Source organism: Vulpes lagopus, chromosome 18 (genome assembly GCF_018345385.1).
Source record: "Vulpes lagopus strain Blue_001 chromosome 18, ASM1834538v1, whole genome shotgun sequence".
Taxonomy (NCBI): domain Eukaryota; kingdom Metazoa; phylum Chordata; class Mammalia; order Carnivora; family Canidae; genus Vulpes; species Vulpes lagopus.
In genome coordinates, this window is record NC_054841.1 from 11,031,174 (window position 1) to 11,058,859 (window position 27,686).

Here is a 27,686-nt window from a genome sequence, read left to right on the forward strand (position 1 = left end):
AACTAACTAAGGTCAGTGAGGTTAGTGATGGGGACACCTACTTTAAAGAATGTTCCTGAACGTTCAAGGACACAACGAAGGTGAAAGTGCTGAGCGACCTCGCCAGATGCCACAGTCGTTCCTGCCCAGGACTGGCTACATGAAATGCCAAGGCCCTGGTCCTGAAATCATGAAGAATTTCAAGACACCACAGCACAGCATTAAACCACATGCAGCATCCTTCTGAGCACTGAGCACTGTGAGACCCCCCGGGAAGCCCATCCCAGCCCTGCCTCAGCTCACCAAGAACTTTTTCAAGACCCAGAATGGAAAGTAAGAGAGTTTTGTAAGTAACCTCCAAGCAGTCTGAAAGCTCCTTTCTCCAGAACTTTCCATCCCATGCCAGCTGTCTTAACATGCAGGTGTTTGCGAGGCCTGAGGCCAACAGGGGCTCCCCCCCCCCCCCGTTCCCTATTGCTATTATGTAGCAATAATTAACAACAACAGCAGGTACCCTTTCTGGGTACTTAGTATATGAAGGCATCATGTCAAGTTTTGCGCACATTGCCACCAATGCTATTAGGTACGTGCTGTCATGGACAGGCCCTGGAAGGAAACTGAGGCACACAGTGGGGGAGAGCCGCTCACCCCAGCTCACATAGCCAGATAGGGGAAGAGCGGAGATTCACACCCAAGTCTGTGGAGCTCGAGCCCACACACTGGCCCAGGAAGGAAGGCAAAGGCCAACAGGAGGCGGGCAAGGTTGGCAGGGCTGCCCTGGACTGGGGAGTGAGGCTCTGGGGATGGAGCCGGCCTCTGTCCCACTGCCTCCTCACCCCACTTGGAGTCTCAAGCTCTGGGCTAGAACGGCCTCCACCAGGCATTGGTTTCGCCATCCCATCTCCACCAGGCCCCAGGAAGCCTCTGGGAACCAAACAGGGCTGTCCAGCCCAGGGAGTCCAGGCCAGAGCACTGGGTAAGGAGCATACCCCAGAGTCACCCAAACCCAAGATCAAATCCTGCCTCTGCTACCTACCAGCTGTGTGGCCTTAGGCAAGGTAATCCCCCCTCTCTGAGCCCTTTTTTGTCCTTTTCAGTTTTTCTTTTGAACCTCAGGTATGAAAGGCTGAGTTACCCAGCTCCTCAATTCCTGACATGCTGTCATTGCCATGCGAGCCCCATCCCTGGTTTTATTTATCCCCTCAACTCTACTCCCCCCTCCCCATCCACCTCATTCCCTGGCATTTGAGGTGTATCTTCCTTTTTATTTACTTACATGTGGATAAATCCATATCACCACCATCCAAGTCAAGACAACTTTTGCAGCAGCCTAGAAAGCTCCTGCATGCCCCTTCCCAAGCAATAACTCCTCCACCCACAGAAGGAGCCACTGCTGTGACTTTTAATTCATCTGACCTGTCCTGGAACTTCCTATCAGAGTAATGACACAGTCCATGGTCTTTTGTGTGTGGCTTCTTTACCTCAGCGTAATATTCTCGATTTACCCGTCATGTGCATGAATCCATAGCTCCGTGGCACTGCTGAGTAGTATTCCATTTATAGACGTACTACAATTTGTTCATCTTCTCACGCGCTGAAAGACATTTAGGTCATTTCCAGCGTGGAGCTATTATAAATAAAACTGCCGTGAACATGGTTACAGGTCTTTTTTGTGGACATATAGCTTCGTTTCTCTTGGGTTTATTGGAGGTTGGCTCTTCTGATTTTCAACTGACTGTAGCACAACTTAAGAGCTTACAGAAAAATTTTGGGAGTTATAAGGAACTCCGGGATGTCCTTTGCCCAGATTATTTACATTCTGTCCCACTTCATCATTTCCCTTCTATTTATATTTCTCTCTTGCCCTGAATTATTGAGAGTCAGTTGTAGATGTGACGTCCTTTGATGCCCAAACCCTCCAGCATGTGTCTCCTGACAACTCTCCCCCACGACACGCACTCAGCACGCAAACCCAGGACGCTTATCATCGATACAACACCACCATCAAACCCACATGCCACTTTCAATATTCCCTAATTGTCCCCAAAAAGGTCTTTATGATTTCTTTCTGGTCCAGGACCACACTGCACTTCCTCTGATTGTATTAGGCTCTTTCAACAGCTCCTCAGTCTTTCGTTGACTTTTCTTTCCTTGATACTTTTGAGAATTACAGGCCAGCCTCTTTGCAGTATGCCCTTCACTTTGGATTTGCCTGAGGTTTCCTCGTCGCTAGATTCAGGTCATGCATCTTTACATGGACATCGTAGAAGTGATGCTGTATTCTTGTGTGCCCAGTCAAGTGGCAAGCAACTGTGATTTGTCCCACTGCTGGAAAATGGGGAATATAAAAGCTCCCACCTCACCTTGTAACCTCTTGTAACCTCTTTTAACCTCTTGTTACAAGAATTAAATGAGACATAGTCCAAGGCCCGAATTTATACTTATTATCTCTCTTGCATTTGGAGGGAGGGCCAGGCATGGGGTAAAGAACAAACCTAGGGCTGGCCCCATCCAGACCTGTCTCCTGGGCCCCAATCCTCACCTGGCCTCCTAGAACTTACAGCCAGGATGCAAAGAGAGACAGGAATGCATGGGAGCTAGAATTCTAGTCAGACCAGGCTGGAGGCCCCCTGATGCTGGCTTAGTCTGACCCCCTAATTGAGGGGGACCTGAGGCCCTGAGAGTGCACAGGACCTCCCCAATGTCACAGGGCCAGTCACTCAGCTCTGCCCAGCTGTTGGATCCTCCCCATCAGGGATTTTCAACTCAGGGTGACTTTGCACCCACAGGGGACACTTGACAATGTCTGGAGACATTTTTGGTTGTCAAAACTAGGGGTGTGGGGTGTGTGTGACTGTTATCTGGTGCATAAAGGCAGGGAAACTACAATGCACAAGTGTCCCACAACGAAGAATGATCCTATCCTGGGTGCCTGGGTGGTGCAGTCAGTCAGGCATCTGACTCTTGGTTTCAGCTTAAGTAATGATCTCGGGGTCATGAAATTGAGCCCCACTGAGTGCAGAGTCTGCGTGAGACTCTCTCTCCTTCTTCCTCTGCCCTCCCCAATCCCCCCAATATACAATATACCCCCCAATACCAAGAATGATCCTATCCTAAATGCCAATGCTGCAGAGGTTGAGAAGCCCTGGTTCACACCAAACTAATGACAGCAGGCAGCAGTGCACCTCTGGTCAACTTATGCTGCCAACTTTTTCCCAGGGCCCAACTGGCTGCAAAAAAAAAAAAAGAAAAGAAAAAGCAGTTTGGACCTTCAGCATCATCTGAATCTTAAGAAGGAGAGTCCTTCATGTACAACAAGGATTTTGCTACCCAAGTCTGTTTTTGTTCTGAGTCCGCAAGGGTTCTGGTCAGCACTGCTGGAGAAGGTTTGAGGCTGTCCCAACCTCTGGGGAGCTGAGGGGAAGGGCTTATAGGGACGTTAGGATCCCTGGCCTAAAAATGCAGGGAGTGGGGAAATCTTAAACCACCCCCTGCAGCCTGTTTGCTGGGTGGGGGGTGGTTACACCCTGGAATCCTATCATCTTTTCTGGGCTCTGACTTTATAGACTCTGAGGTTCCACATGGTTCTAGCTCCAGGTAGAAAGAGACAACAAAGCCTGGGATGTAGCAGATTCTCCGTAAATGATAGGTTGGGAGTAAAGAATGAATTATGTTGCTAATTGATGTTATTGAGCATTTACTATGTGCCAGGCAGTATTCAAACACTGTGTATGTATCATCTCATTTAATCTCCCCACATCCTGTGAGAGAGGTTCTATTGTCACCATCCCCATGTTGCAGAAGAGGGAACACAGGCCCAGAAAAGTGAAGTTACTTGCCTAAAGTCACAAGCTGTTAAGAGGAACACGAATTAATAATAAAGAAATGAATACCAGTTCCCATATACATTAGCTTTCTCCTTCATATATTACTGAGTCAAAAACCTGGTTATAACTCTTCTTGGGGCCTAAGAACCCCAATCCAAGCCCCGGGGACCCCTGGTCCTCTCCAGGTCAGCTCCCCCCACTTCACTTAACAAGACTCTATCCCTGAACCTAACCCCGAGGTAGAAACTTATGCCACATAATATAAATAAATAAATAAATAAATAAATAAATAAATAAATAAATAATAAAATAAAAAATAAACTTATGCCACAAAAGCCTGGGGACCCTAATGTAATGGGACCCTTTTGTTTATCAAGGGCTTCCTTTCCACCAAACCCCACACTATACAACTGGCAGGGATGTGACAAGACCCACTGCACAGATGAGGAAACAGGCCCAGAAGGGAGAGGTCTCTTATTCTAGATCAAACATCTAAGTGACAAAGCTGAGATGTGAACACCTGCCCATCTGACTCATGAGCCTGACAGGGAGATGGTGACAGAGCAGAGGCCAACAAGGGAAACTGTGTGACACTGGCAGAGGAACCATAGAGAGTCAGCATCAGTTCATCCCTCCATCACATTCTCCCCAAACTCCATCTCAGTATCTCAGGGGTTGTGATGTGGCAACATCAGTGTCTGTCACAAGGGGAACAGTTCATGACAATGTGGCAGCTACACACAGAGGCACATTATGAATCAGAACAAAAAGCAGTGAATTAGAGGGACACAGGGCAACATGAAGTCATCTCTAAAACAGTCTTCTGGGAATCTACATTGCCTTCGTGCAAAATGTAACCTATTTGACACAGTTGTCCAATGTACCATTGTGTGAGCTGGAAAAAGGTTGCAAGCAGTCTCAATGTCCATCAAAAGAAGACTAGTTAGGTAATTACGGTATCTCCATGCAATGGAATATTGTGTGATCATTAAAAAGAATGAGGTAGGGGCACCAGGGTGACTCAGCCGGTTAAGCATCTCACTCTTGTTTCAGCTCAGGTCATGATCTCAGCACTGTGACATCAAGCCCCATGTTGGGCTCTGCACTCTGGGGAGTATAGCTGAGTTTCTCTCTCCCTCTCCCTCTGCCCCTCCCCCCAGCTCTCGTGCTTGCTGTCTTTCAAATAAATAAATAAATCTTTAAATGAAATTAAAATGAAGTAAAAAATTTAAAAATAAAATAAAAACAAAAAGAATGAGGCAGCTCTATAGTACCAATATGAACAACCTCCAAGATACATTCAACAATGTAGTAGAGACCAGTATGGACAGTGCTACAATGTGTGATGTGTGGGAATATCATGTGTGTGCCTGTGCCTGCATGCTGTCATAGACCACCTGAAACAAGAAAAACTTTTGGGAAGGGAAGGGGAATGTGAGTGAGGGCCACTGGGGAGGAAGACCAACTATGCACTATAAACCCTCTCATACCTTTTGAATTTCAGACAAGGAGTAGGTATTATATATTCAAATTAAATAAAAAATTAAAATTAAAATGTATAAATTCCATGCAGTCGTTGAACTGAGATCATCCACAAGAAACATGGCACAGTCTGGGGGCCAGAGCAGGATGAGTAGGGCATTGAACTGGGTTGGGAAGGGGTGGGCAGAGCAGGAAGTATGGTGCAGAAAGAGGAAATTGGTCAGGAGGATTGATGAGATAAGTATATACATTAAGAATAAGGAAAGTGAATATTCTTGTCACTTTTGGGGAAGATAGTTCCAAACACAGAAAGAGAAAATCAGAATAAACTCTGTGGTGCTGGATTGGAAGCAGAATTATCCATGAAAACTCATAGTTTTCTAAATAGATGATGCATAGAAGACAAAAGACAGATAATCAGATACAGAAATGACACAGATATAAGTATATGTCCGTGTACATACATACATACAGTCTTAGGGAGGGTCCAGGAGCAGTGGCATTCCAGAAGCAATGAGCAGATTTTGTGCTGAGACCATTCCCCACGGGGAAGAGCCAGGGCTCCTTGGAGAAATGGCTGATTCCAGGGCTGAGGCAGGGAAAGCACCACATAAGCTGGAGCATCACATGTCAGAAAGTAAGGAAGTACTCAGAGAATGAGGGTGACATGTCGGAAGGGCACAAAAGCCAGCTAGAAGGGGTTCCCAGCCTCCCCTCAAATATTATTGCAAAGGAGGATAAAGTAACTTTACAGATGTGAAGCCTGGGAGATCTCTTCAATCATGTAATCAAAGTGAACACCAAAAAAAAAAACTAAATTAAAAAAAAATTTTTTAATGAACACCATCATTCTCATTACAAGAGGAAAAACTATAACCATGTGAGGTGGTGGATGTAAACAAAACTTATTGTGGTGATCATTTCACTGTATACATATCTATTGAATCATTATTTTGTATACCTTAAACTTATATGATGTTATATGTCAATTATATTTCCATAACACTGGGAGGGGAAGAGTGAACACCACTGATAACGGGACAAACAGAACATAGCATCGGGTCTGTGATTTACCTGCCAAGGATGCAGAACCTGAGTCTGATCACCAGGAAACAACAGACAAACCTAAACTGAGGGACACACCACAAAATAGATGGCCTGTCATCCTCAAAAATGTCAAGGTCATGAATAGCCAGGAAAGACTAAAGAGCTATTCTAGACCAAAGGAGACTAAAGAGACACAGCAACTTGGGACACCTGGGTGGCTCAGGGGTTGAGCATCTGCCCTCGGCTCCAGTCATATTCCTGGGGTTCTGGGATCAAGTCCCGCATCAGGCTCCCCTCAGGGAACCTGCTTCTTCCTCTGCCTATGTCTCTGCCTCTCTCCATCTCTCATGAATAAATAAATAAAATCAGAAAGAAAAAAAAGAAAAGAAAGAAAGAAAGAAAGAAAGAAGAAAGAAAGAAAGAAAGAAAGAAAGAAGGAAGGAAGGAAGGAAGGAAGGGAGGAAGAGAGAGAGACATGGCAACTCAATGCATCATGTGAACTGGATCCTTCAGGTTGGCAAGAGCTGAATGGGTCCAAGGAGACGGCAGTAATGTGCTGTGTTAATTTCCTGATTTTGATGGTTATATTGTGGTTATATAGAAAATGGCCTTGTTTGTAGGAAATAGATATCAACGTATTAGGGGGTGATAAGGCAGCAGATCAACAATTTTTTTTTTTAAGAGAGGAAGAGGTGGTGGGGAAGGGCAGAGGGAGAGAGAGAATCCCAAGCAGACTCCTCGCTGAGCATGAAGCCCAAAGCAGGCCATGATCTCACAACCCTGAGATCATGACCTGAGCCGAAATCAAGAGTCAGATATGTAACTGACTAAGCCACCCTGGTGCCCCTATTCTTAAATAATTCAGGGGGGGAAAGTGTTCTTTGGACTGCTGTAACATTTCTATACATGTGACATCTTTTTCAAAACAGAAAGTGCTAGAGACTGAATGTTTGTGTCCTCCGAACTCATATGCTGAAATAACCCCACACGAGGGTTATTTCATGAACGGATTAGTGCCCTTATAAAAGGGACCCCAGAGAGCTCCCTCACCCCTTCCACCATGTGAGGACATAGTATCTAGGAATCCAAACGCGGCTCCTCACCAGACACCAAATCTGCCACTAATTGATCTTGGACTTCTCAGTATTCAGAACTGTGAGAGAGAAAATTCTGTTGTTTTTTAGCCACCCAGCTTATGGCAGTCTGTTATAGCAGCCTAAACTGGCTAAGAAAAAAAATTTAAATAGAAAAAAAGTAAGAAATGGAATAAGATCTAGGGTTGAATACCATTAACAGGAATTAAAACATGTCCTCTCAGCATTTCCTGTGACTCAGCAAGCACTCCTAGGTATATGCCCAACTGAAATGTGTACCTAAGCTCTCCGAAAGACATGGAGTCTAGAATGTTCATCACAGCCCAATTCTAAAGAGCTAAAAGCTAGAAATAACCTGAATGTCTCTCAGTCATAAAACAGGTTGATATATTGTGGTATATCCATACAGTGGGATTCTATTCAGTAAAAAAAAAAAAAAAAAAAAAGGAACAAATCTTGATACATGCAAGTTGGAGGAATGTTACAGTTACAATACTGAGTAAAAGAAATCAGACACAAATGAATGTCTGTGATTCCATTTATATAAAGTATAGAATAGACAAAACTAGGGGCGCCTGGGTGGCTCAGTCAGTTAAGCGTCCAACTTTTGATTTTAGCTCAGGTCAGAATCTCAGGGTTGTGAGATCAAGCCTCGAGCCCGGCTCTGTGCTGGGTGTGGAGCGTGCTGAAGATTCTCTCTCTGCCCCTCCCTCTGTCCCTCTATTAAAAAAAAAGGAAACAAGCAAAAAACTAGTATTTGGTCTTAGAAATTGGGATAATGATTTCTCCTTTCTCCACTTAGGTGGTGATGGGAGTGGCTGTACCTAGAAGGGGGAAAGGGGTTTCTGGGGTGCCGGAATGGTCTGTTTCTTGATCTGGGTGCTGGTTCCATTCACGGGTCTATGCAGGGAAAACCCACCAAGCTGTATGCTTACATCGTGTGCACTTTCCTGTCTGTGCATATTTCACTGAAAAGACATAAAACAGTCAGATGCACATATATAAGGACAGATACCAACCACAGTGAGGTGGGGCTTATGAGAAGTGGGTGGAATGGATGCGGGGAGCTGAGATGAAGGAGGGAAATAAAACTGCACTGCAGGCTTTGCAAGGACTGGTGGCAATCATATCTTCAGACTTGAAAGGGGTGACTGGCTAATGCTTCGCACCTGAATTTCAAGACTAAAGGAAGGAAAGGGTCCCCATGACCTGAATGTCCCTCAGCAGCCCCCAGGAGCATCAGCAAAGCAAGCTCGATGCCCACCCCCATTTAGCATGAGGACCAAGGCGTGGCTGGAATGAGACAGTCCAGGCAGCCCCGACTCCTGCCCTAGTGTTCTCTCCTCCGGCGCCTTCTGATCCCCACCCACCAGTTTCCCTGAGGATCCTTCCTCCTCCCTGACCTCCTCCGTCCTCTCCAGGGCTCCAGGGCTAGGGCCTGTGAGGCAGGGATCTGGTGACAGCTATAAAAATAAAAGCTCACCCAGCCTGGCTCCCTGGCCTACAGACTCACCCCACAGAGATCCCAGCTGTGCTGGCCCCAGGCAGGCTAGCAAAGGTGCCTCCCAGGCCTGGCAGGCCAAGGGCTCGGTGGAGCAGGTGGTGGCGGTGGCAGCATGAGGCAGAGGGGTTATTCAGGGTGGTGTGGGGTGTCGGGTCCCAGCACAGCTGCCACATGCTCTGTGAGCTCCGCAGCAGAGACTGACCCTCTCCATTTCCAGACTGTGGACTTCCCTGGTGGTTTGCATATGGAGGGTGCGGGGCCGGGATTTGACCCTGTTGGGGTTAGCAGAAGAGAGTCTGTCCGTCCCACACAGATTGATTCCACTTGGGCAAATGTATCAGAAGTAGCTTCGGCAGCCAGCAACAGGAAGCCAGAATGACAGAGACCTTCATAAGATTTTTTTTTTTATTTTTTATAACACATAAACAAGTCCAAAGCAAGGCAGGCAAAGAGCGGTGTGGCTGTTGCACTACCATCGAGAACCCAAGTGCCTTTTATCTTCCAGTTTCATCACCCTCAGGAGGTGGCTTCCATGCTTTAATGCTTGCCATGTGCTTCAAGATGGCCCCTGAAGCTCCAGCCATCATATCTGGGTTCCAGGCATTCAGTAGGAAGAAGTTGCAGAGGTGGGGGAGAGGGTACAGAGGAAGGAGTCAAAAGGAAATGTACCTCATTAGCTGAATCAGCCCCCTCTAAAGAGCTTTCTTGGAAACCGCACCTACAGCTTCTATTTATATTCATTAGTCACCCCTAGCTGCAAGAGAACCTGGGAAATGTAGTCTCTTAGGAGGGCACTTGCTCCCAACAACTTGTCCCATTGCTAAGGAAGAAGGAGGGGAGCCAATATCAAGTAAGTAATGTTAGAGCTACATGAAGGGAAAATTCTGGAAGGGAAGAACTGCATGCAGAACTCGCTCTACAATCACCCTGCGCGAATTTACCTGTCAAATCCTTACAAAACACCATGAGGAACATCATTATCTTCTCAGTACAGATGGGGGAACGGAGGGACACCAAGATGTAGTCACCTGGCCCCCAAATCACGCAGCCCAGGAAATGGGGGTTTCAGAACGAGAATGCAGGCAGCCCAATCCCAGCGCCGGAGCTCTTCACCCACCAAAATGGCAATGATGTTGTTAATAATGATGATGATCGCTGATACTTACGGTGCGCTGGCACTGCTCTAAACACGTTGCATGGATTGATGCATGCAATCCTCACCACCTTATGAGACAGGTACTCTTATTATTCCATTTTGTGAGCACAGAAATTGAGGCACAGACAGGTGAAGTGGCTTTGTCCCAGGCCACAGAGCAAGCGTTAATGGGGTTTATTTCCGGGCAGTGGGATTATGGGTGCTTTGCTTTTTATTTCCTTCTTTTATTTATGCTCTGCATTCTCCAACCTTCTCACCAGGATCATGCATTGCTTGGGAAGTCAAATAAAAAGAAAACACCCCTCCTGGGGTCCGGCCTCCTGCCTACCCTACAACCCTCTTCACCCCAGAGGCCTCAGGGAGGCTGGGCCCCACTTCCCTCTCCAGCCTGGCCGCCTTCTCCCTATTCTCCAGCACCGGTGCCCTCTCCTCTGCAGTCACAGCTTCCCAAGGAACTCTCCTCCTCTTGGCTCCCAGCCTTTGCTCCTCCAGTACCCCCTCCTGGCATGCTCTTCCCCTCATTCCTGCCTGGTGAACAGTTAGTTCCCTGTGGCTCCAGGCCCTAGGTCAGAGGCTCCTCACCCACGAGATCTCCTGGGCCCGGGCAGGCGGCCTCCTTGTGCCCTTCACCCACTGCTCTTTGCCTCCTCCTGAGGCCGAGGGGCCTGTTCCATCCCATCAACAAACTTGTCAAGGGCTTTCCAGGTGCCAGGGACACCCACTCATTCATCCTCAAAACCGCCTCCCTCGACCTCACCGCGGCCTCCACACTCTTCAGGAAGGATCCTTGCCATCCCTGTTGTCCTCTGTCCATGTCACACCTGGCTGCCTCCCCTCTAGCCATGCCAGCTCCCTGCTCTTCCCCTAACACACTGAGCTCCGTCCTGCCTCAGGGTCTTTGCACTTGCTGCTCCTTCTGCCTGGAACACTCTCGGAACACCCTCCCCTTGTCACCCTCGACCACTGTCCCCCTTCATTTTCTTCTTTCTCCCATGCCAGAGTATCAACTCCAGGAGCCCAGGGACCGGCCCAGGCCCACAATAAGTGCTTGCTTGATACCGACTGAATACCTGAATGCGTGAATATACATCCAGGCCCAAAGAGGTTAGGTATCTTGCCCAGAGTCATCTGACAAGTAACGGACAAAGTTCGGAGCTTTTCTTTATTTTTTTATTTTTTTATTTTTTGGCCCGAGCATCTTACCCACCCCTCAAAGCCTGTAAAATTGAGGTTTTCCCATCTGCCCCCCATAGAATGCAGTTGACAAGCAGACAAGATAGCTAAATGGGGCTCACACAGGTATGGATTCTAATATCTATTCTGATTTCTGGGGAAATAATGTTCCCTCCCAGAGCCTCAGGTCCCCACTCTGGAAAATGGGACTCCTACCTCTTGGCCAGGAGTGGCTCAAACTGACAGGCAGGGGCCCCAGAAGCTCCAGTCTCCCCAGCATCCCCCAGTCTCCCCTGCATATGGCCACAGCCAATACAAGGTTGAAAACCTCCAAGGAGGAGCAGCCAAATGGATAACTGGAGCTGCTGGGACTCCCTCAGGGGTCACCCAGAAGGTCAGCCAGGCCAGCAAAGGATGGAGAAGAGGGACATGACAGGAAAACAGAGCAAATGAGAAATGTGGGGCCATGGGCAGAGACAGAAGAGAAGGCTTCTCAGATGTGAATTCAAGATATGAATTCGAATCTCACACAAGTCACTCATCAGGGGTTGGGGCAGTGACTTCACCTGTGCCTCAGTTTCCCCAACTGGGGAAGTGGGATGATAAACAGCACTCAAGTCATTGGGTTACTATAAGAAGAGAAGCCATACAAAACATGGTAACAGCCAGCATAGTGTGTGCATGCCCAATAGACCAGGGCCCGTCCCCCTCGCTCCATACCTGGCTCCGGTGTCTGCTCAGATGCCACCTCCTAGGAGGGGCCTTCCTGGACCTCTCAGTCCCTCCCTGCCCCACTTTCCCTCCTTCAGAGCCCTTGACGCCACCTGTCATTACCCTCTTCTAGTTACTGGATACTTAGTGTCTACCTCTCCCCATAAATTGTCACCTCTGTCTTCATCACCATGTCCCCAGCACCCAGCATAGGGCCTGGCACCCTGCAGGTGCTCACTAAATGCTTGTCAAATAAATGGAAAAAAAGTAACTGGACAAATCAACGTCTCAGACACAAGGACAAAACAGTCCCAGGGACTGTGGGGGAGGAGGACACCTTCTTTAGGTTTCCATGGTGAAGTCTCCCTTCTCTTCCCTACCCCAATTCCCACCACAGACAGGTTAGTTGTGCCACCTTGGACAGGTCCCTCGCCCCACTCTGAGCCTGGCCACTTGGCAGGAAGATGCCGCAGCCTCCAAGTGGATGGGCTGCTTCAACAGGCAGTGTCTCCAGCTTTCACTTTGGAGCCCGCTTTTCTCCTTGGTGAAATCACCAGGCCGTGGGACAACCGCCTAAGATTACGAGGTATGAATGTGTTTTGTCAACTCTCCTGTCCTAAGCAAACACTGGTTGGGGTTCCCAGCTAGCCTCAGTGGTCAACCCCACTAAATGGGTCTGTGGTTAACATGACCAGCCTTCTTGGGCAGAAGGATCCAGCAAGTCCATCTGAGCCAAGGCCTTGGAGTGGCGCTTTGCCCATCACGAGCACTGAACTCACACGCACTGTTGTTACTACTTCTCGAGGCTCGTCTCTGGCCCCAGTGCCCCTTCCCCAGCATACTTTCCTGATTCCCGATTACGAATGGCCTCCTCTCACCTCCTGCAAGCCTTTAGCACTCCTAGACTAGTGATCCATGGGGTGGCTGTTCTCCCACCTATGACATCTCCCAGTCCTCTGGACATAGCTCTGTCCACAGTGCTCCCGTACCAGGCCACCCAGACCAGCAGCAGAGCCCTCAACCTGTTAAGTTTTTCCCAACCTTCTTCAGATTGGTCTCAGGGTCAAATCCCCTTCCTTTTGCTTCCAAATTGGGAAACTGTGCAAGTCACTTAACTCTGGCATTTGGAGTACCTGAACTTGGGGCCAGGCAAGGAGTCATCCAGGCAGAGCCCAGGATTGGGGGCCAGGGGCCAGGGTCACAAAACAGGCTTTTCAACCCCAAGCTCTCCTCAGAGACTTGGCGGGGCCGGGGGTGGGGGGGAGGCGGGTGTCAGACCTAACTTTGGACCTGGCTTCACTCCATGCCTTGAAAACTAACCCCATTTTTGTGGGCTGCAGTTTACTTTTATAAAATGGGTATGAGGGGCGCCTGGGTGGCTCAGTTGTTTAAGCATCTGCCTTCAGCTCAGGTCATGATCTCTCAGTCCTGGGATTGAGCCCCGCATTGGGCTCCCTGCTCAGTAGGGAGTCTGCTTCTCCCTCCCTCTTCCCCTGCTCGTGCCCTCACTTTCTCACTCTCAAATAAATAAATAAAATCTTTTAAAATAAAATAGGTATAACACCTTCCCTGGTGTGCTTCTGTAGATTAAATCTAGATGTGAGTGTGTAAAGGGCTGTACTCAACGCTGGACAGTGCTCAGGAAAAGGGAGCTTGGGGTTCTCTGTGTGGCTAGGCTGCTCCCCTCTCACCTCCTCTGGGTGTAGCAGCAGCTACCAGCCAATCCTCAGTGACAAAGAGGAGAGCAGTTGTTGAGAAGATTCATTCCCAGACCATGACCTCCCCACCCCCAGAAAGACTGAGCCACCTCCTTCCCTGGAGTCGGACTCCCAGCCTGGGCCCTTCAGCAGGTGGATCCTAAAGGCTGTTGAACCAATGTGCTATCACTGGTACTGGACTGACTTCACAGCTCCAGGGACTCAACCAGTCATCCGACCACCCAGGACAGAGAGGAGACCTGCTGGGGGGTGGGAGGGAACAATAGAGGCCCAGGACCAAAGTGAGATTATCTGGGCCCAGTGCCCCGTACAGCCACTCGGGGGCAGGGAGGGGGTAGGTGGAGTTTGCCTTGACCCTCAGCTCCATGATGGTGGGGGCGGGGGAGGGACCCCTTGTCTCTCTCCCCCATACCTGGGGCTCCCACATAGAAAGTATATCCAGGCCCCCAGAGGGACATGGAAGGGAAGAAGCATTTCCTCTTCTAAAACCACCACACCAGCAGCTGCTCCCAAGATCCCAGGCTGCCCTGGGCCCTTGGCAAACCAATCTTGTGAGGCTCCCATTTGACCCCACCCCTGAATTCCTAAGCCAGGGGGACCCCAAACCAACTTCGTACCCTTAGGGAAGTGACAAAAGGCTGCTCCATGGCTCTAAAAACAGCCCTCATAATAGTACCCACCTGTGCAAAGGTTGTTGGGAGGCTTACATGAGATGGGTTAGGTCCAAGATTTACTGGACACCCGACCTCTGGCAGGCGCTCGCCACATTCTCGCTGCACTGAAGACTGGTTGCCAAATGCCAGGAACCTCCCAGCAAAAAATAATAACAAGAGCAAACGCTTATATAATACCTCCTGTGTGCCAGGCACCGCGGGACGCCGAACGTGTATCCACACTAACCCCTCCGTGTCCATCCTCAGCTCTCAGGAATGCTGTCCAGGGCCGGAATGGCCGTGGGGGTGCAGTGCAGAGGGGCAGGAGGGAATCAGGGGGCAGGGAAGCAGAAGCCTTGCCAAGGGGGTCCCTTCTGTCCCAGGGAATCAGAGACAGCGGGGTCCCAGGTTCAAACCAGGCTCGGCCACTACGAGCAAGCAGGTGAGGCCTGGACCCTGCGTCCACACCTGGGCAAAGAAGGCAAGGGGTGAACCTCCCAACCCGAGGAAAGGGAAAATAGAAATGTAGGAACCCTTCTCCCCCCACACCTCCCTCCACCTGGCCCAGCTTCTCCCCTCAGGCAGGCCAGGGACACACAAACACAAGCTCGCCCACACACCCAGGCTCCTCTTAAAATAAATATATACACACACAAAGTCTTTTTTAAACAGCCCGCCCAACTACACTTACCAAAAAGAATCTGCTCCAACTTGGACTCAGCAAGACCAAGACCCATACGCCCTCTTCCTACATAATGTGGCCTGCTAGCCAGATCCCCCAAACACTGTACCGTACAGAGGTCACAGACCTACAGGTCCCTCCCTCTAAACTCAAGCCTGGCACTGGGGACAAGCCGACCTCTTCCCAAGCAGGGTTCCCGGTCACTCCTCCCCAGCACTCAGGGGCGCTGAGTCACCCTGAGAGCCTGACCCAGCACTCCTCTGCCTCCCCCCAGAAACCTGGCATTGGCATCCCCCATCTCCAAGCACAGACCCTGGAGGGAGCAGCAGTGGAGGGAGGTCCAAAAAAAAAAGAAAAAAGAAAAAAAGCACACACACACAGCTGTTAACACCCCCACCCAACCACCAAAAAAACCCAAAAATAATAGAAACCCCCCAACACACAACAACCCCATCCCTCCTACCCCACACACACACACCCCCATCCAGGAAAGCACGTCTAAAATCATCTAAAACCAAAAACTAAATTAAAAAGAAAAAAAAAAATCGAAAGCCAACTACTGCCCCCAAAAGGCTTTTTCACCATTCTCCAAAAAAAAAAAAAAAAAAAAAAAAGTTTATTAAAAGTGTTCTTAATGCTTGAGACGGAAAAGATTCCCAAATATACAGACGCCTCTTTTCTCATAGAAATAGATTATTTTTTTTTTATAATACAAAAAAAAAAAAAAGGACCAAAAAACATCAACATCAACATCAACATCAACAACAACAACAACAACGCATCAACAGCAACAAGCCCGTAGGAACATCTTTAAGCGATTACTCAGGGCCCGGCTGACAGTTACACGTGGGTTGCGTCAGTCCCGTGTACACTCGCGTTCAGCCATGTTCGAGCCGATTGCATCAACTTCGGAACCGGCCCGCCCGCCGGCGCCCGGAGAGGAGGCAGGGAGGCGGGGAGCCTGTCATTCATCTGTACACATAGACACGTCTTCTTTAAATAACACCACGGGCGGGCGCCCCATCTGCATGTGCGGTTGGTTTGGACAAAAATATAGATATATATATATATAATAAAATATTAAAATTACCGACGAGCTCCCCGCGCCGCCAAGCGCCCCGGTGCCAAAGTTCCGCCGGCGCCCCCGGGGCGGGGGCGGGGGCGCGGGCGCCTCCCGGAGCCGGGTCCCCGGTCCCCGCGGCGCGGCCGGCAGCGCGCGGGCAGGCGGGCGGGCGCGCGGGCGCGCGGGCGGGCGCGCGGGCGGGCGCGCGGGCGGGCGGGCGCGCGGGCGGGCGGGCGGAGCGAGCGGCCGGCCGGCCGGCGGGGGGCCGCGCGCGGGGGCCGCGCTAGCAGTGGCCGGAGGAGGCGAGCAGGGGCTCGGGCAGCTGCTTGAACAAGTTCCGCAGGGTGCTGAGCTCGCGCGACAGCTGCTCCACCTTCTTCTGCAGCCGCTCGTTCTCGGCCGTGAGCTCCAGGACCTTGTGCTGCGTCTCCAGGTTGCGCATCTTGGCCTTGTCGCGGCTCTTGCGCACCGCGATGTTGTTGCGCTCGCGCCGGATCTTGTACTCGTCGCTGTGCTTGTCCACCGTCTTCTTGGCCTTGCTCTTGACCTGCGAGGGCGCCGGCGCCGCCCCCGCGTAGCAGGCGGCCGGGGGCGCCTTGGCGTCGGCGGGGCTCGGCGTGCCGGGCGGGCTGGACGACGAGGACGTGGACAGGCTCCCGCTGCTGCCGCTCGGCACCGCCTGGTAGCCGAGGTAGGCGCGCAGCGCGTACGGGAAGCCAGCCGCCATGCCTGCACCGCCGCCGCCGCCCGGCGCCCCGGCCTCCTCCTTCCGCTTGCAGTCCGCGGGCTCGAAGCCCGGCTCCGCCTTGAGCTCGGCGGGCGGCGGCGGCGGCGGCGGCGGCGGCGGGTGCAGCGGCGCGAAGCAGCCGGGGTGCAGCGCGCCCTTGGCGGCCCCCAGGCGCCCCAGGCTCACGTAGCCGTACTCGGACGCCTTCTTGCAGTTCTTGCCTCCGTAGTCGTCGGAGAAGAGGTCGGAGAGGAAGTCGTGGTGCGGCCCGGAGGAGGCGGGCGCGGGGGCGGGCGCGGGCGGGGCCGCCTCGAAGGTGTCCGTGGCTGTGGCCGGCGCCGGGGCCTGCGGCGCGCCCAGCGGCTCCAGGTACGGGCTGAAGTCGATGGCGCGCTCGTGGTCGCCGATGCTGCCCAGCTCGCCGGCGGGGGGGCGCGGCCCGGCTCTGGCCGCGGGGGGCGCCGCGGGGGCCGCCTTGCCGCCGTACGCAGCAGCCAAGCAGTCCGCCTCGTAGTAGAAGTTGGCCACTTCCATGGATTTAAAGGCGGGCGGCGGCGGCAGGGGCAGACATGCTGGGTCCCAGGCCACCAGGCGTTGCATGAACGCGGGTGCCGGGGAGGGGGCCTGGGGCTGCCCGCTCCGGCCGGCCCGCAGGTGGCGCGGCCTCCCGGCTCCGACCGTCGCCGCGGGGTCGCCGCCGCCGCCGCTGCTGCCGCCGCCGCTGCCGCCGGGGTGGCCGCTCCGCTGCGGGGGCTGACGGCTGGACCCTCGCGTGGGTCCTCTTCCCGGTCCCGTGCGCGGCTCTGACTCGCTAAAGTTTCTCCCGAGCCCGGTTATTTATAAGGCGACCCATGGCAACGGCTGCGTCACGCTGGCAGCCGCCCCGGCCCCTCCCGCCGCCGCCGGGACGCGGGGTGGCGGCCCGGGACCCCCGCGAGGGCGCCGGCGGGGCCCGGCGGCCCGACCGAGACCCGGGCGCGCCCTCGGGGGTCCGCGGGCCCGCGGGGGGGCGGCCTTGCGCCCCCTGCCCACCCCCACCGGCGGCGCGGGGATTGGGAGCGAGGAGGGGAGGCGCGACCCCGCCCCCGGACCGCCCCCTCCGGGCTGGAGGCCGCGCCGGGGGGGCCGCGGGGAGGGGGCCGCGCGACCGCCTTCCCCCGCCCGAAGCGCGGCCGCCGCCCGCCCCCTGCTGGAGGCGGCGGAGGCTCCAGGACCCGCCGAGCCGGCCCGGCCGGACGCCCCACGGAGGAGGCCGGCGCTCCCCAGGCCGGATCCCGGAGACCCCAGCGCCCGCCCCGGCCCCGGCCCCCCGAGGGCTGACCCGCCGCCACCGGCCTTCCCCCGCGATGTGCCCCAAAACTTGCTCCCAACCCCAGCTCGGAAAGAGGGGAGTCCGCGCTGGGGCCTCCCCTCCTAAGGGCGCGTCTAACGCAAGGACCCCGGTGGGGGCGCTTCGGGGGAGACCCCCTGGGACCTCTGCCGCGGCGACTGCGCCGCCCCCAGCCCCGCCCACCGCACCTGCCCGCCCCCTTAGACCACACCTGGGTCCTCTCTGGCCCCACCCGACCCTGACCTGGGCCCAGGGAGGTGGGAGGGGGTGGGGGGTGCTCGGCTGCCACACTGTGTGACCTTGGGCGAGTCACTTCACTGCAAGCTCCATCCGTGAAAGTGCTGTTACGGTTATTATTATTAGCTGTATTGTTGCCTCCACCACAGACTCCCAAACATAAGGCTTAAGTTTGAGGTCCGCTCTGGGAGGCACGTCAGAAAGAAGCCACCCCCCTCCCACAGGGTACAAAGAAGCCCGGGGGGGGGGGCGGGGGGGGGCATAGGACACCCAAGGTCACAGGGCCTCATGTCCCCCACTAGTCTTAAAAGCTCTTATCAGAGCACCCTAAGACCTTTTTGCCAACCTGAGGTCAAAAAAAAAAACTATTTCTGAGGCTGGGGGTGGGGGGATTAAGCCAGACCCCACTGGGAGCCATGCGGGAGAGAGAAGGGACATCCCCCCGTTGTTACCAAGCCCCTACTTTGTGTTGAGGGTCGGCCTGGACCCAGACTTTTTCCACCCTGGCAGGAGGATGCTTTTGCTGCTCCTGGTACATAGATGGGAAAACGGGCCGTGGCCGGTCCTGGATTTGAACGCTGGGCCGAGTGGGCTCACGGCGCCCCTTGCCCTCTGCAGCCCCATCCCTAGGCCGTTTGGGCTGCTCCTAGGGCCCACCCCTCACCCCTCTGCCATTCCCGGCCCCGGGCCGCTGAGGCAGGAGCTCCCAGCCTGCCTGGGGATAACCCCCGGCCCACTGACCCCAGCCCTGGCCCTGGCGGGCAGGCAGGCATTGCTCAACCTTCAGCGTTATCTGCTGAGCTGGGGTGACCTCCGCCCCAGAGAGCTGGAGAAATGACATCTCCAAGCGCCCTTGGGGGGTGGGGGGAGCAGGGAAGAACAGGATGAAACACTGACCCGGCCTGCTGGCTTCCCGGGCCTTCCCAGCAGCCTCTGGGCCAGGGAGGGATCCGAAGCCCCAGGGCCATTCAGCCAGGCCTTCCAAGCTACAAAGTGGGACGCTCACACCACCTCCAAGAGGCCCTCCTGGCCCCACCTGCTAGTGAATTTCCTTCCCAGCCTGTCACCAACTACCATTCCCCGGCTTGTCTAGCCTCCCTCGTCTCCCCCACACACACACCCCACCCCTGCAAAAAGACTGCCCGCTCCATGAGGGCTGGCCCTCGGATACTGGAACTCTCAGCTGGGCATGATCAAAATTTACCAGTGGTGAAAGCATTTGCTGTTCCCTCTGGACCAAGAACACTGTTCCCCTAGCTCTGCCCAAGATGGCCCTTCGGGGCTCAGCCCAGAGGTTACCTCCAGGAAGCCCTCCCTAACCTCCCCATCCAAAGTCCCAGACCCTCGGTCACTTCTCTCACATCCCCATATTCTCTTTACCATCAAAATTATCTCACCTATGCCTGTGGCCTTCTGTCCCCACCACCCCCTCCCCACATCACCCCGCCCAGGACGGGGATTTGGGTTTCATTCATTGCTATACCCCAGTGCCTAGAACAGTGCCTGACACAGGGAAGTTGCTCAGTGAACGGAGGAGGTGGAGAAAGTGAGGTCACCCATGTGCTGGGCTGTGTAGTAACCTCAGGCCAGACGGCTTCCCTCTGTGAGCCTCAGGGGTCCCCTCACCTCCCCACACACACACACATCTATCGGGGTTCTGGGGAGAGTGCAGTGAGACCTGGGGGGTCTGAAGCTAATTAGGGGATTTGCTGTGTGTCCTCCAGCACGTCTTCTGCCCTCTCTGAACCACCCTCGAGCTCTCTGCGTGTAGTAACTCATTTAACCCTCTTGATAACTTGTGGGAAGCCCATCCTATCATCTCTACTTTACAAATAAGGAAACTGAGGCCAAGGTCCCATTTAAGGGGTGGGAAGGACTAAAGTCTTTCCAGGCTCACCTTCCCCTTTGGGTTTGTAATAAATCATAATGGGTGTGAAGATGTAAACCCCATTTTCTGAATGGAAGAACTGAGACCCAGAGGAGGGTGCCCCGCGATCACACTGTGAGTCAAGGGGCAGCCTGAATCCTGGTGACCAGATTCACCCATCAGGGTCTTGTTCTGGCCTCCCGGAGGGACCTCACCCACCAGACACAGCCTTTTGCCTCCTGCCCTTCCCTGCTCAAGATTCTCCACTCTGGCCTGACAGTGAAATCAGTGGCAGTAGCCACCCCAGGTGCCACCCCAGGTGCCTGCCACCCCAGACGCTGCATGCTCGGGTGACGTAAGCTCTTGTTTTTACAAGCTCCATTGCTCAACAGGCCTGCCTGCTGCCACGCCATTAACGCTCAGCCTCCCCTCCAAGAAGGGGCTGATGGGCATGGAACCACTGGGGCCCAGAGGCCACCAGCACACCCCGCGGCCCTGCACCTGGGGGAGCCCGGTAGCCAGGTTCCACCTGACACCACCCGATTACCGACGCCCTGGTGTCTGTTGGAGCCTGGGGTGGGGAAGGGTCTCAAACGGGCAGCCAGGAGTCAAGTCCAACCCACAGACACGTTCAGTGTGACCCCTTGGTGTTTTGCTTTGTTGTCTGTGTTTTTTTTTTTTTCTAATGGATTTATTGCCAACATTTAAAAATCAGAAGATTTCACATCAAAATTCCAGTTTTCAGCTTCTCTTTTAAAACCAGAATCCGTGGGCTGGGCCTCTGTGGCTGCAAGTGTGGGCAGGAGCCAGGCGGGGGCTGTGGGGGAACAGGCTCTTTCCTACCCGGATACACACCCTCCTCTACCCCCAAACTGCTTTCAAAATCCCTTCTCCCAGCCTCTGCAGCTTTTCTTCGGCCCCATTTTCAGGAGGAGAAAAGCAAGGCAACTTGCCCAAAAGGGAGCCCTAATGTCACTCCTTTGACGCTTAAAGGTGTTTGCAGGGGGGAGAATTCAGCGAGCAGGTGGAAACATAAGGCTGAAAGAGGAACCATCGGAGATGGTCCGTGGCGCTGTTCTCTAGTGGATCTGGAGGGGGATGGCAGCAGAGGGTGGGCTTGGGTTCCTGTTCTGCACCCTCCTGGCTGTGACACCCTGGTCGCTGGTCTATAGAATGGGATAATCATATCCCCTCCAGGGCACCCGGGTAGCTTAGTTGGTTAAGCATCTGCCTTGGCTCTGGTCAGGATCCGGGGTCCTAGGATTGAGTCCCGCAGGGGACTCCCTGCTCAGCAGGGAGCCCCCTTCTCCCTCTGCCTGCCGCTCCCCCCACTTGTGCTCTCACTCTCTCTCTCTCTCTGTCAAATAAATACATAAAATTTTTAATAAATAAATAATAAAATCCTCTGTTTGGGGCATTCTGGGCCAGGGTCCCCCTCCCACTGGCCCACTGTGACGCATGGGACTGCATCAGACCTCCCCTTCGCCCCCAGAGGACCCGACCCTAGTAAGTCATAGAAACCTCATGAAAACAAAGTAGGCAGATGGGAAACAGGTCCAAAGAGGGTTAGGACCTCCCCCTAGATCACAGGGTATCACCGGTAAAAGAGCCAGATTGAAAAGCCAGATCCCTGGTTCAACATTTTCCCCCCTACACCTCTTCTTTGAAGCTTCACTTTCCCCGTCTACCCAATGGGGCTGAAATTAGATCCCTGCGGGCTGCCAAGCCCATATCCTGGGATCCAGAGTTTGGGGAGTCCTGGGAGATGCGCAGAGCTGGCTGGTGAAACTTGTCTGTGTGTATGCTGCCACCGTGTGGCGGGCTCTGGGGATGCAGGCGTGGTTAAAGGGCATCCTCTTGGCATCCTCTGGCTTTGGGATGCAGAGGTCTGCGTCGTGGCCAGGTGGGTAGGTAGTCACAGCGCAGGAGCAGGCTACCGAAAGAAGAACAATGTCCAACGAACTAATGTCTACAGACATTTCACTAAAGTGAAAACGAACTAATGTCTACAGACAAAAGGTGCTCGTTTTCACTTAGTCAGTCACTCATCAAATATTTTTTGGCACCTACAGTGGCTCATGCCCTAGAAACATTCATGAACGAGACAGAGCAATTCGTTTTCATGGTGTTGACATTCCCCTTGGAGAAGACAAACAAGAAACAAGATAAATGAGTAGTGTACACATTGTGTTAGGTCCTGGTAAGCAACCTGGAGAAAAACACAGCCTAGGAGGGGAATGAACAGTGCTGGCAGGGTGGGGGGCATGCATTTTAACTTTAGGGTGGTCAGGGGAGGCCTCAGTGAGGTGGCATCTGAGCAAAAACATGAATGCAGAGAGCTGTGAGGAAAGAGGGCCGGGCAGGGGGCACAGCAAGTGCAAAGGCCCTAAGTAGCACATGCCTGGCCCATTCGCCCCCCCCCCCCCCCGCCGTGCTAAGCTCAGCAGGGGAGTCTGCTTGTCCCTCTCTCTGCCCTTCTCTGTGCTTGTGGTCTCTCTCTGACTTTCTCTCTCTCTGTCTCTCTCAAATAAATTTTATTTTTTTTAATTTTTATTTATTTATGATAGTCACACAGAGAGAGAGAGAGGCAGAGACACAGGCAGAGGGAGAAGCAGGCTCCATGCACCGGGAGCCCAACGTGGGACTCGATCCCGGGTCTCCAGGATCGCGCCCTGGGCCAAAGGCAGGTGCCAAACCGCTGCGCCACCCAGGGATCCCCTCAAATAAATTTTAAAAATAAAAAAGAAAGAAATAGTGGGGGCCATATCACACAGGGCTCTGTGGGGCACTGAATAAACTTTGGCTCTTTTACTCTAGGATAGCAGGAGCCATGGAGAGTTCTGAGCAGAACAGGAACAGGATCTGACTTGGGTTCTAATGGAATCCCTCTGGCTGCAAGGGGCGGGGATGGACGCTACTAGCAGCAAAGGCAGAAGCAGGGAGCCCAGTGAGGAGGTACTTGTAGTCCAGTAGACTCCACAAGGGCGGTGGCCACAGAGATGGTGAGAGAAGTGGTCAGATTCTGAATCTCTTTTGAAAGTAGAAGCTTCAGGATTGGGTGATAGATCAGTTATAAAACAGCCACACTCCATATGGACCTCTCCATAGCCATTTAAAGGGATGGGGTATATGATACCAGAAGCACCGGCCACCAAAAGAAAGAAGTTGATAAATCAGACGATGTCAAAATTAAAAACTGTGCAGCAAAGGGAAAAATAGAGTGGAAAGTCAACTCTAAGGAATAGGAGAAAATATTTGTAAATCATATATCTGATGGGTCAATATCCAGAATATATAAGGAACTCCTACAACTCAACAACAGAGAAACACTCAATTAAAAATGGGGGAAAATCAGAGCCCCTGGGTGGCTCAGATGGTTAAGTGTTGGCCTTCTGCTCGGGTCGTGATCCCAGGGTCCTGGGATGGGGCTCCTGCTCAGGGGGGGAGGCTGCTTCTCCCTCTCCCTCTGTCCCTTCCCCTGCTCATGTTCTCTCTCTCTCTGTATCTCTCTGGCTCAAATGAATAAATAAAATATTTTTAAAAAATAAAAATGGGGAAAGGACTTGCAATAGACATTTCTCCAAAGAATATATGTGAATGGCTAATAAGCACATGAAAGGATGCTCAAAGGCGCTGATCATTAGGGAGATACAAATCAAAACCACAAGAAACCACCCCACATCCACTAGGATGGCTACGCTCAAGAAAAATAAGAACTAACAAGTGTTGGTGATAATAATGGAGAAATTGTGCATTATACCATTGATGGGAATGTAAATTGGTGCAGCCACTGTTGGAAACAGCATGGCGGTTCCTCAAAAAATTAAAAATAGAACTCCTATATGATCCAGTATTCCACTCCTAGGTATATACCCACAAGAATTGAAAGCAAGATTTTTTTGTGGGTTTTTTTTTTTAAGATTTTAATTTATTTCACAAAGAGAAAGCAAGTGAATAAGAGCAGGGGTGGAGGAGTGGGGAGGGAGCAGAGGGAGAGGAAGAAGCAGGTTTCCTGCTGAGCAGGGAGGCCAGATGCAGGGCTGGGTCTCAGGACCCCGGGATCACAACCCATGCAGAAAGCAGACGCTTAACCGACTGAGCCACCCAGGCACCCCAAAAGCAGGGTTTTGACAATATACATGCACACCCGTGTTCACAGCAGCATTATTCACAATAGTCAAAAGGTGGAAGCAACCCAAGTGTCCATCAAAGTAAATGGATAAACAAAATGTGGGATACACGTACAATTATTCAGCCTCTAAAAGAAAGGAAATTCTGATATACTACAACACGGATGAACCTCGAGGACATTATGCTAAGGGAAATACACCAGGCACAAAAGGACAAATACCGTATGATTCCTCTTTTTTTTCCTCTGAGATTTTATTTATTTATTCATGAAAGACACAGAGAGAGAGAGAGAGAGGCAGAGACACAGGCAGAGGGAGAAGCAGGCTCCACGGGCAGGGAGCCCGATGTGGGACTCGATCCCAGGACCCCGGGATCATGTCCTGGGCCGAAGGCAGACGTTCCACTACTGAGCCACCCAGGCGTCCCCCATATGATTCCTCTTATATGAGGTACCGAGAGAGCTGTCGCTTTGATAAAGACCAGAAGGTAGAGTGACGGATGCCAGGGGCCAGGGGAGAAGGTGGGGAGCTGTTTAACAGAGACAGAGCTTCCATTCAGGATGATGAAATGCTTCTGGAGACAGACGGTGGTGATGGTTGCACTACAGTATGAATATCCTTAACGGCACTGAACTGTACATTTAAAAATAATGAAGATGGTGAATTTCATGTTATCTGAATTTTATCACAATTTTAAAAAAAAAAGGATGTGACAAGTTTTCGTATGTCAACATGGAAAGGTACCCAAGGGCCCTATGAGGTGAAAGAAGGATGTAGTGGAGCAGGATCCTGGTGGAGTTGTGTTTGTCTTGAAAACATTTGCCATTAGCTAAAAAAGAATTTTTAATTACACGCAGTGTTGGTGGTGTGGGAAAACAAACAGTCTTACAAACTTCTAGTGGCTGTCTAAAGTGGTAGAGCCTCTCGTGGTAAGTTGGCCCAGAAACGTCATTGAGCCCAGAAAGGCTGGACATTTATCCTACAAGGATGTCATAGCTACATGAAGAAAAATGGACATGACGATGGCAGGAGCTTGGGGACAGCACAAGGGAACACTATGCAGCTGCTGAGGACGAGGGAGAGGATCTAGACCAGGATGGAGTCTAGAGGATGAGGGGGGTCCTGCGTGAGCAAGAGGGTCTAGACCAGCACTGTGCCACAGAACTTTCTGGGATGACGGCCATGTGCTACATCCGTGCTGTGCCACATGGCAGCTATGAGCCACCTGTGGCCAGTGAGCACTTGAGGCTAGTGTGACTGAGGAAATGAATTTTTTATTTTATTCCATTTTAATTGACTTTAAGTAACCTCCTGTGATTAGTGGCTCTTGTATTGAACAGCACACATCTAGAACCAAGATCTGTCATTTAGAGGAAAAAAAAAAACTAAGGGACACCTGGGTGGCTCAGTTGGTTAAGCATCTTGCATTTGGCTCAGGTCATGATCCCGGAGTCCTGGAATCCAGTCCCACGTCTGGCTCCCTGCTCAGTGGGAAACCTGCTTCTCCCTCTCCCCACCCCCTCATGCTTTTCCTCGCTATCTCTCTCTCTTGCTCTCTCAAATAAATAAATTCTTGGGATGCCTGGGTGGCTCAGTGGTTGAGCTCTGCCTTCAGCTCAGGGCGTGATCCAGGGTCCTGGGATCAAGTCCTGCATTGGGCTCCCCGCACAGGGAGCCTGCTTCTCCCTCCGCTTGTGTCTCTCCCTCTCTCTGTGTGTCTCTATGAAGAAATAAATAAAATCTTTAAAAATAAACAAAAATAAATGCTTTTTAAAAAAGAGAGAGAAAGAGAAACCAAGTGCAAGCCAGGATGTGTGGTATGCAAACCCCCACATAATTGGGAGGAGTTGCAGGAATTCACTCAACGTGTTTGTTTGAGGAGGTTTCTCCCAACAGAAGGGTCATGAGAAACTGACAACGGGGGCAGCCTAGGGCCCGGGGTGCTCTGAATACTGTCGTATAATTACACACCCCAAAACTTAGTGGCTTAAAGCAACCACCATTTGGTTTGCTCACAATCTTGTGAGTCAGAAATCTGGGTGACTTGTCTCTGCTCCAGTGCTGGCTGCTGGATGGAGGGTCCAGGGCGTTGACTCTCATGTGTCACACCTCAGCCGGGATGGCCCGGGTGGCTGCTGGCTGGCTGGAGCCTAAGTCATCCAGTGCAGTCCTCGGTCCCTCGGTTCATCATTCCATAGTGTCTTCCTCCCCATGCGGTCTTCCCAGCACTGTCACCACACCGCTTACACAGCAGCTGGCTGCTCCAGAGCACAAAAATGAAAGATGCTAGGCCTCCATTTGGAGGTTAAATCCAAACCTGGCACCACCATTCCTGTCCCGTCCTATTGGTGGGACTACACAGAGGCCGGCTTGCACCAGGAGGCAGGTTCACTGGGAGCCGCTTGCATTAAATCTTCCAGAGGAAGAGGGCTGGGGGCTGAGGTGGGAGCAAGACCTACATTTCCTTTTTCTAACTTTAAAACATTCACAATGGCTATGTGTTACCTTATTTGTTTGAGTTTTAGAAAGTCATACATTGCATGGACCTGCCTCCACACCTTTACCCATGCTGTTCCCTTGGCCTCAATGCCCTTCCCTCCACCTGCAGCTGAGACATGCCCAGAGAAACTTTCCCTGTGTGCCCAAGTCAAACGACTCCCTGTTTCCTCTACCACTCCCCACCCTTTGTGCCTCTAGGATCTTATTCTTCCCCTACTGGAGTTAGTTTGGGGTAATCCACCTCTCCTGGCAGCCACTGAAGGACAGTTCAATTGAAGTCAGGTCTGTACACATGTACACACACACACACACACACACACACACACACACAGTGAAGTCATGTAGGTGCTGAGTAGGTGCTCAGTGATTTGGGGGCTCCACCCAGCAAAATACACACTTGCCTGACCCACAATCTCCCCAGCGCCCTGGGCCTCTGCGGGCACCTGAGGCCGCACTGTCTGGAATCACCACCAGGTGGCAGTAGAGCCCAGCCTCTAACCTCCCAGTGCCCCTCAGCTGGTAAAGCCCAGGCAGGTTGGAAAGCTTGAGAGGTCAGCGAGGCCAGGGCAGGGGGCCCGAAGCCCAGCCTTGAGGATAGCCCATCCTTATTGCCCGCTCCCCTCCTCAGCTTCAAATTGTGCCCCCCCCCCCAAGCAAACTGACTTTCAGTAGAGGCGTGCCAACCACCGGTAGATGCAACAAGCTGGAGGAGTCTACAAAATGTTGGCACCGAGTGAAAGAGACCAGATGCAAAAGAATACACCCTACATGGTTCCTTTTATATGAAGCTCTAGAATAAGCAAAAAT

At 52.2% G+C, this 27,686-nt stretch overlaps 1 protein-coding gene across 1 annotated transcript; it reads right to left on the bottom strand.

The window, feature by feature from the left end:
• Nucleotides 1-15,625: 15,625 nt before the first annotated feature.
• On the bottom strand, nucleotides 15,626-17,621 carry CEBPB (CCAAT enhancer binding protein beta). Its single transcript, XM_041733236.1, has one exon. It carries the CDS (start codon nucleotides 17,414-17,416, stop codon nucleotides 16,373-16,375), a length of 1,044 nt encoding a protein of 347 aa, XP_041589170.1. The 5' UTR covers nucleotides 17,417-17,621; the 3' UTR covers nucleotides 15,626-16,372.
• Nucleotides 17,622-27,686: the final 10,065 nt, after the last annotated feature.

Excerpts from the sequence above, each read along its gene's own strand:
- CEBPB (XM_041733236.1), bottom strand. The coding sequence starts at position 17,416 with ATGCAACGCCTGGTGGCCTGGGACCCAGCATGTCTGCCCCTGCCGCCG.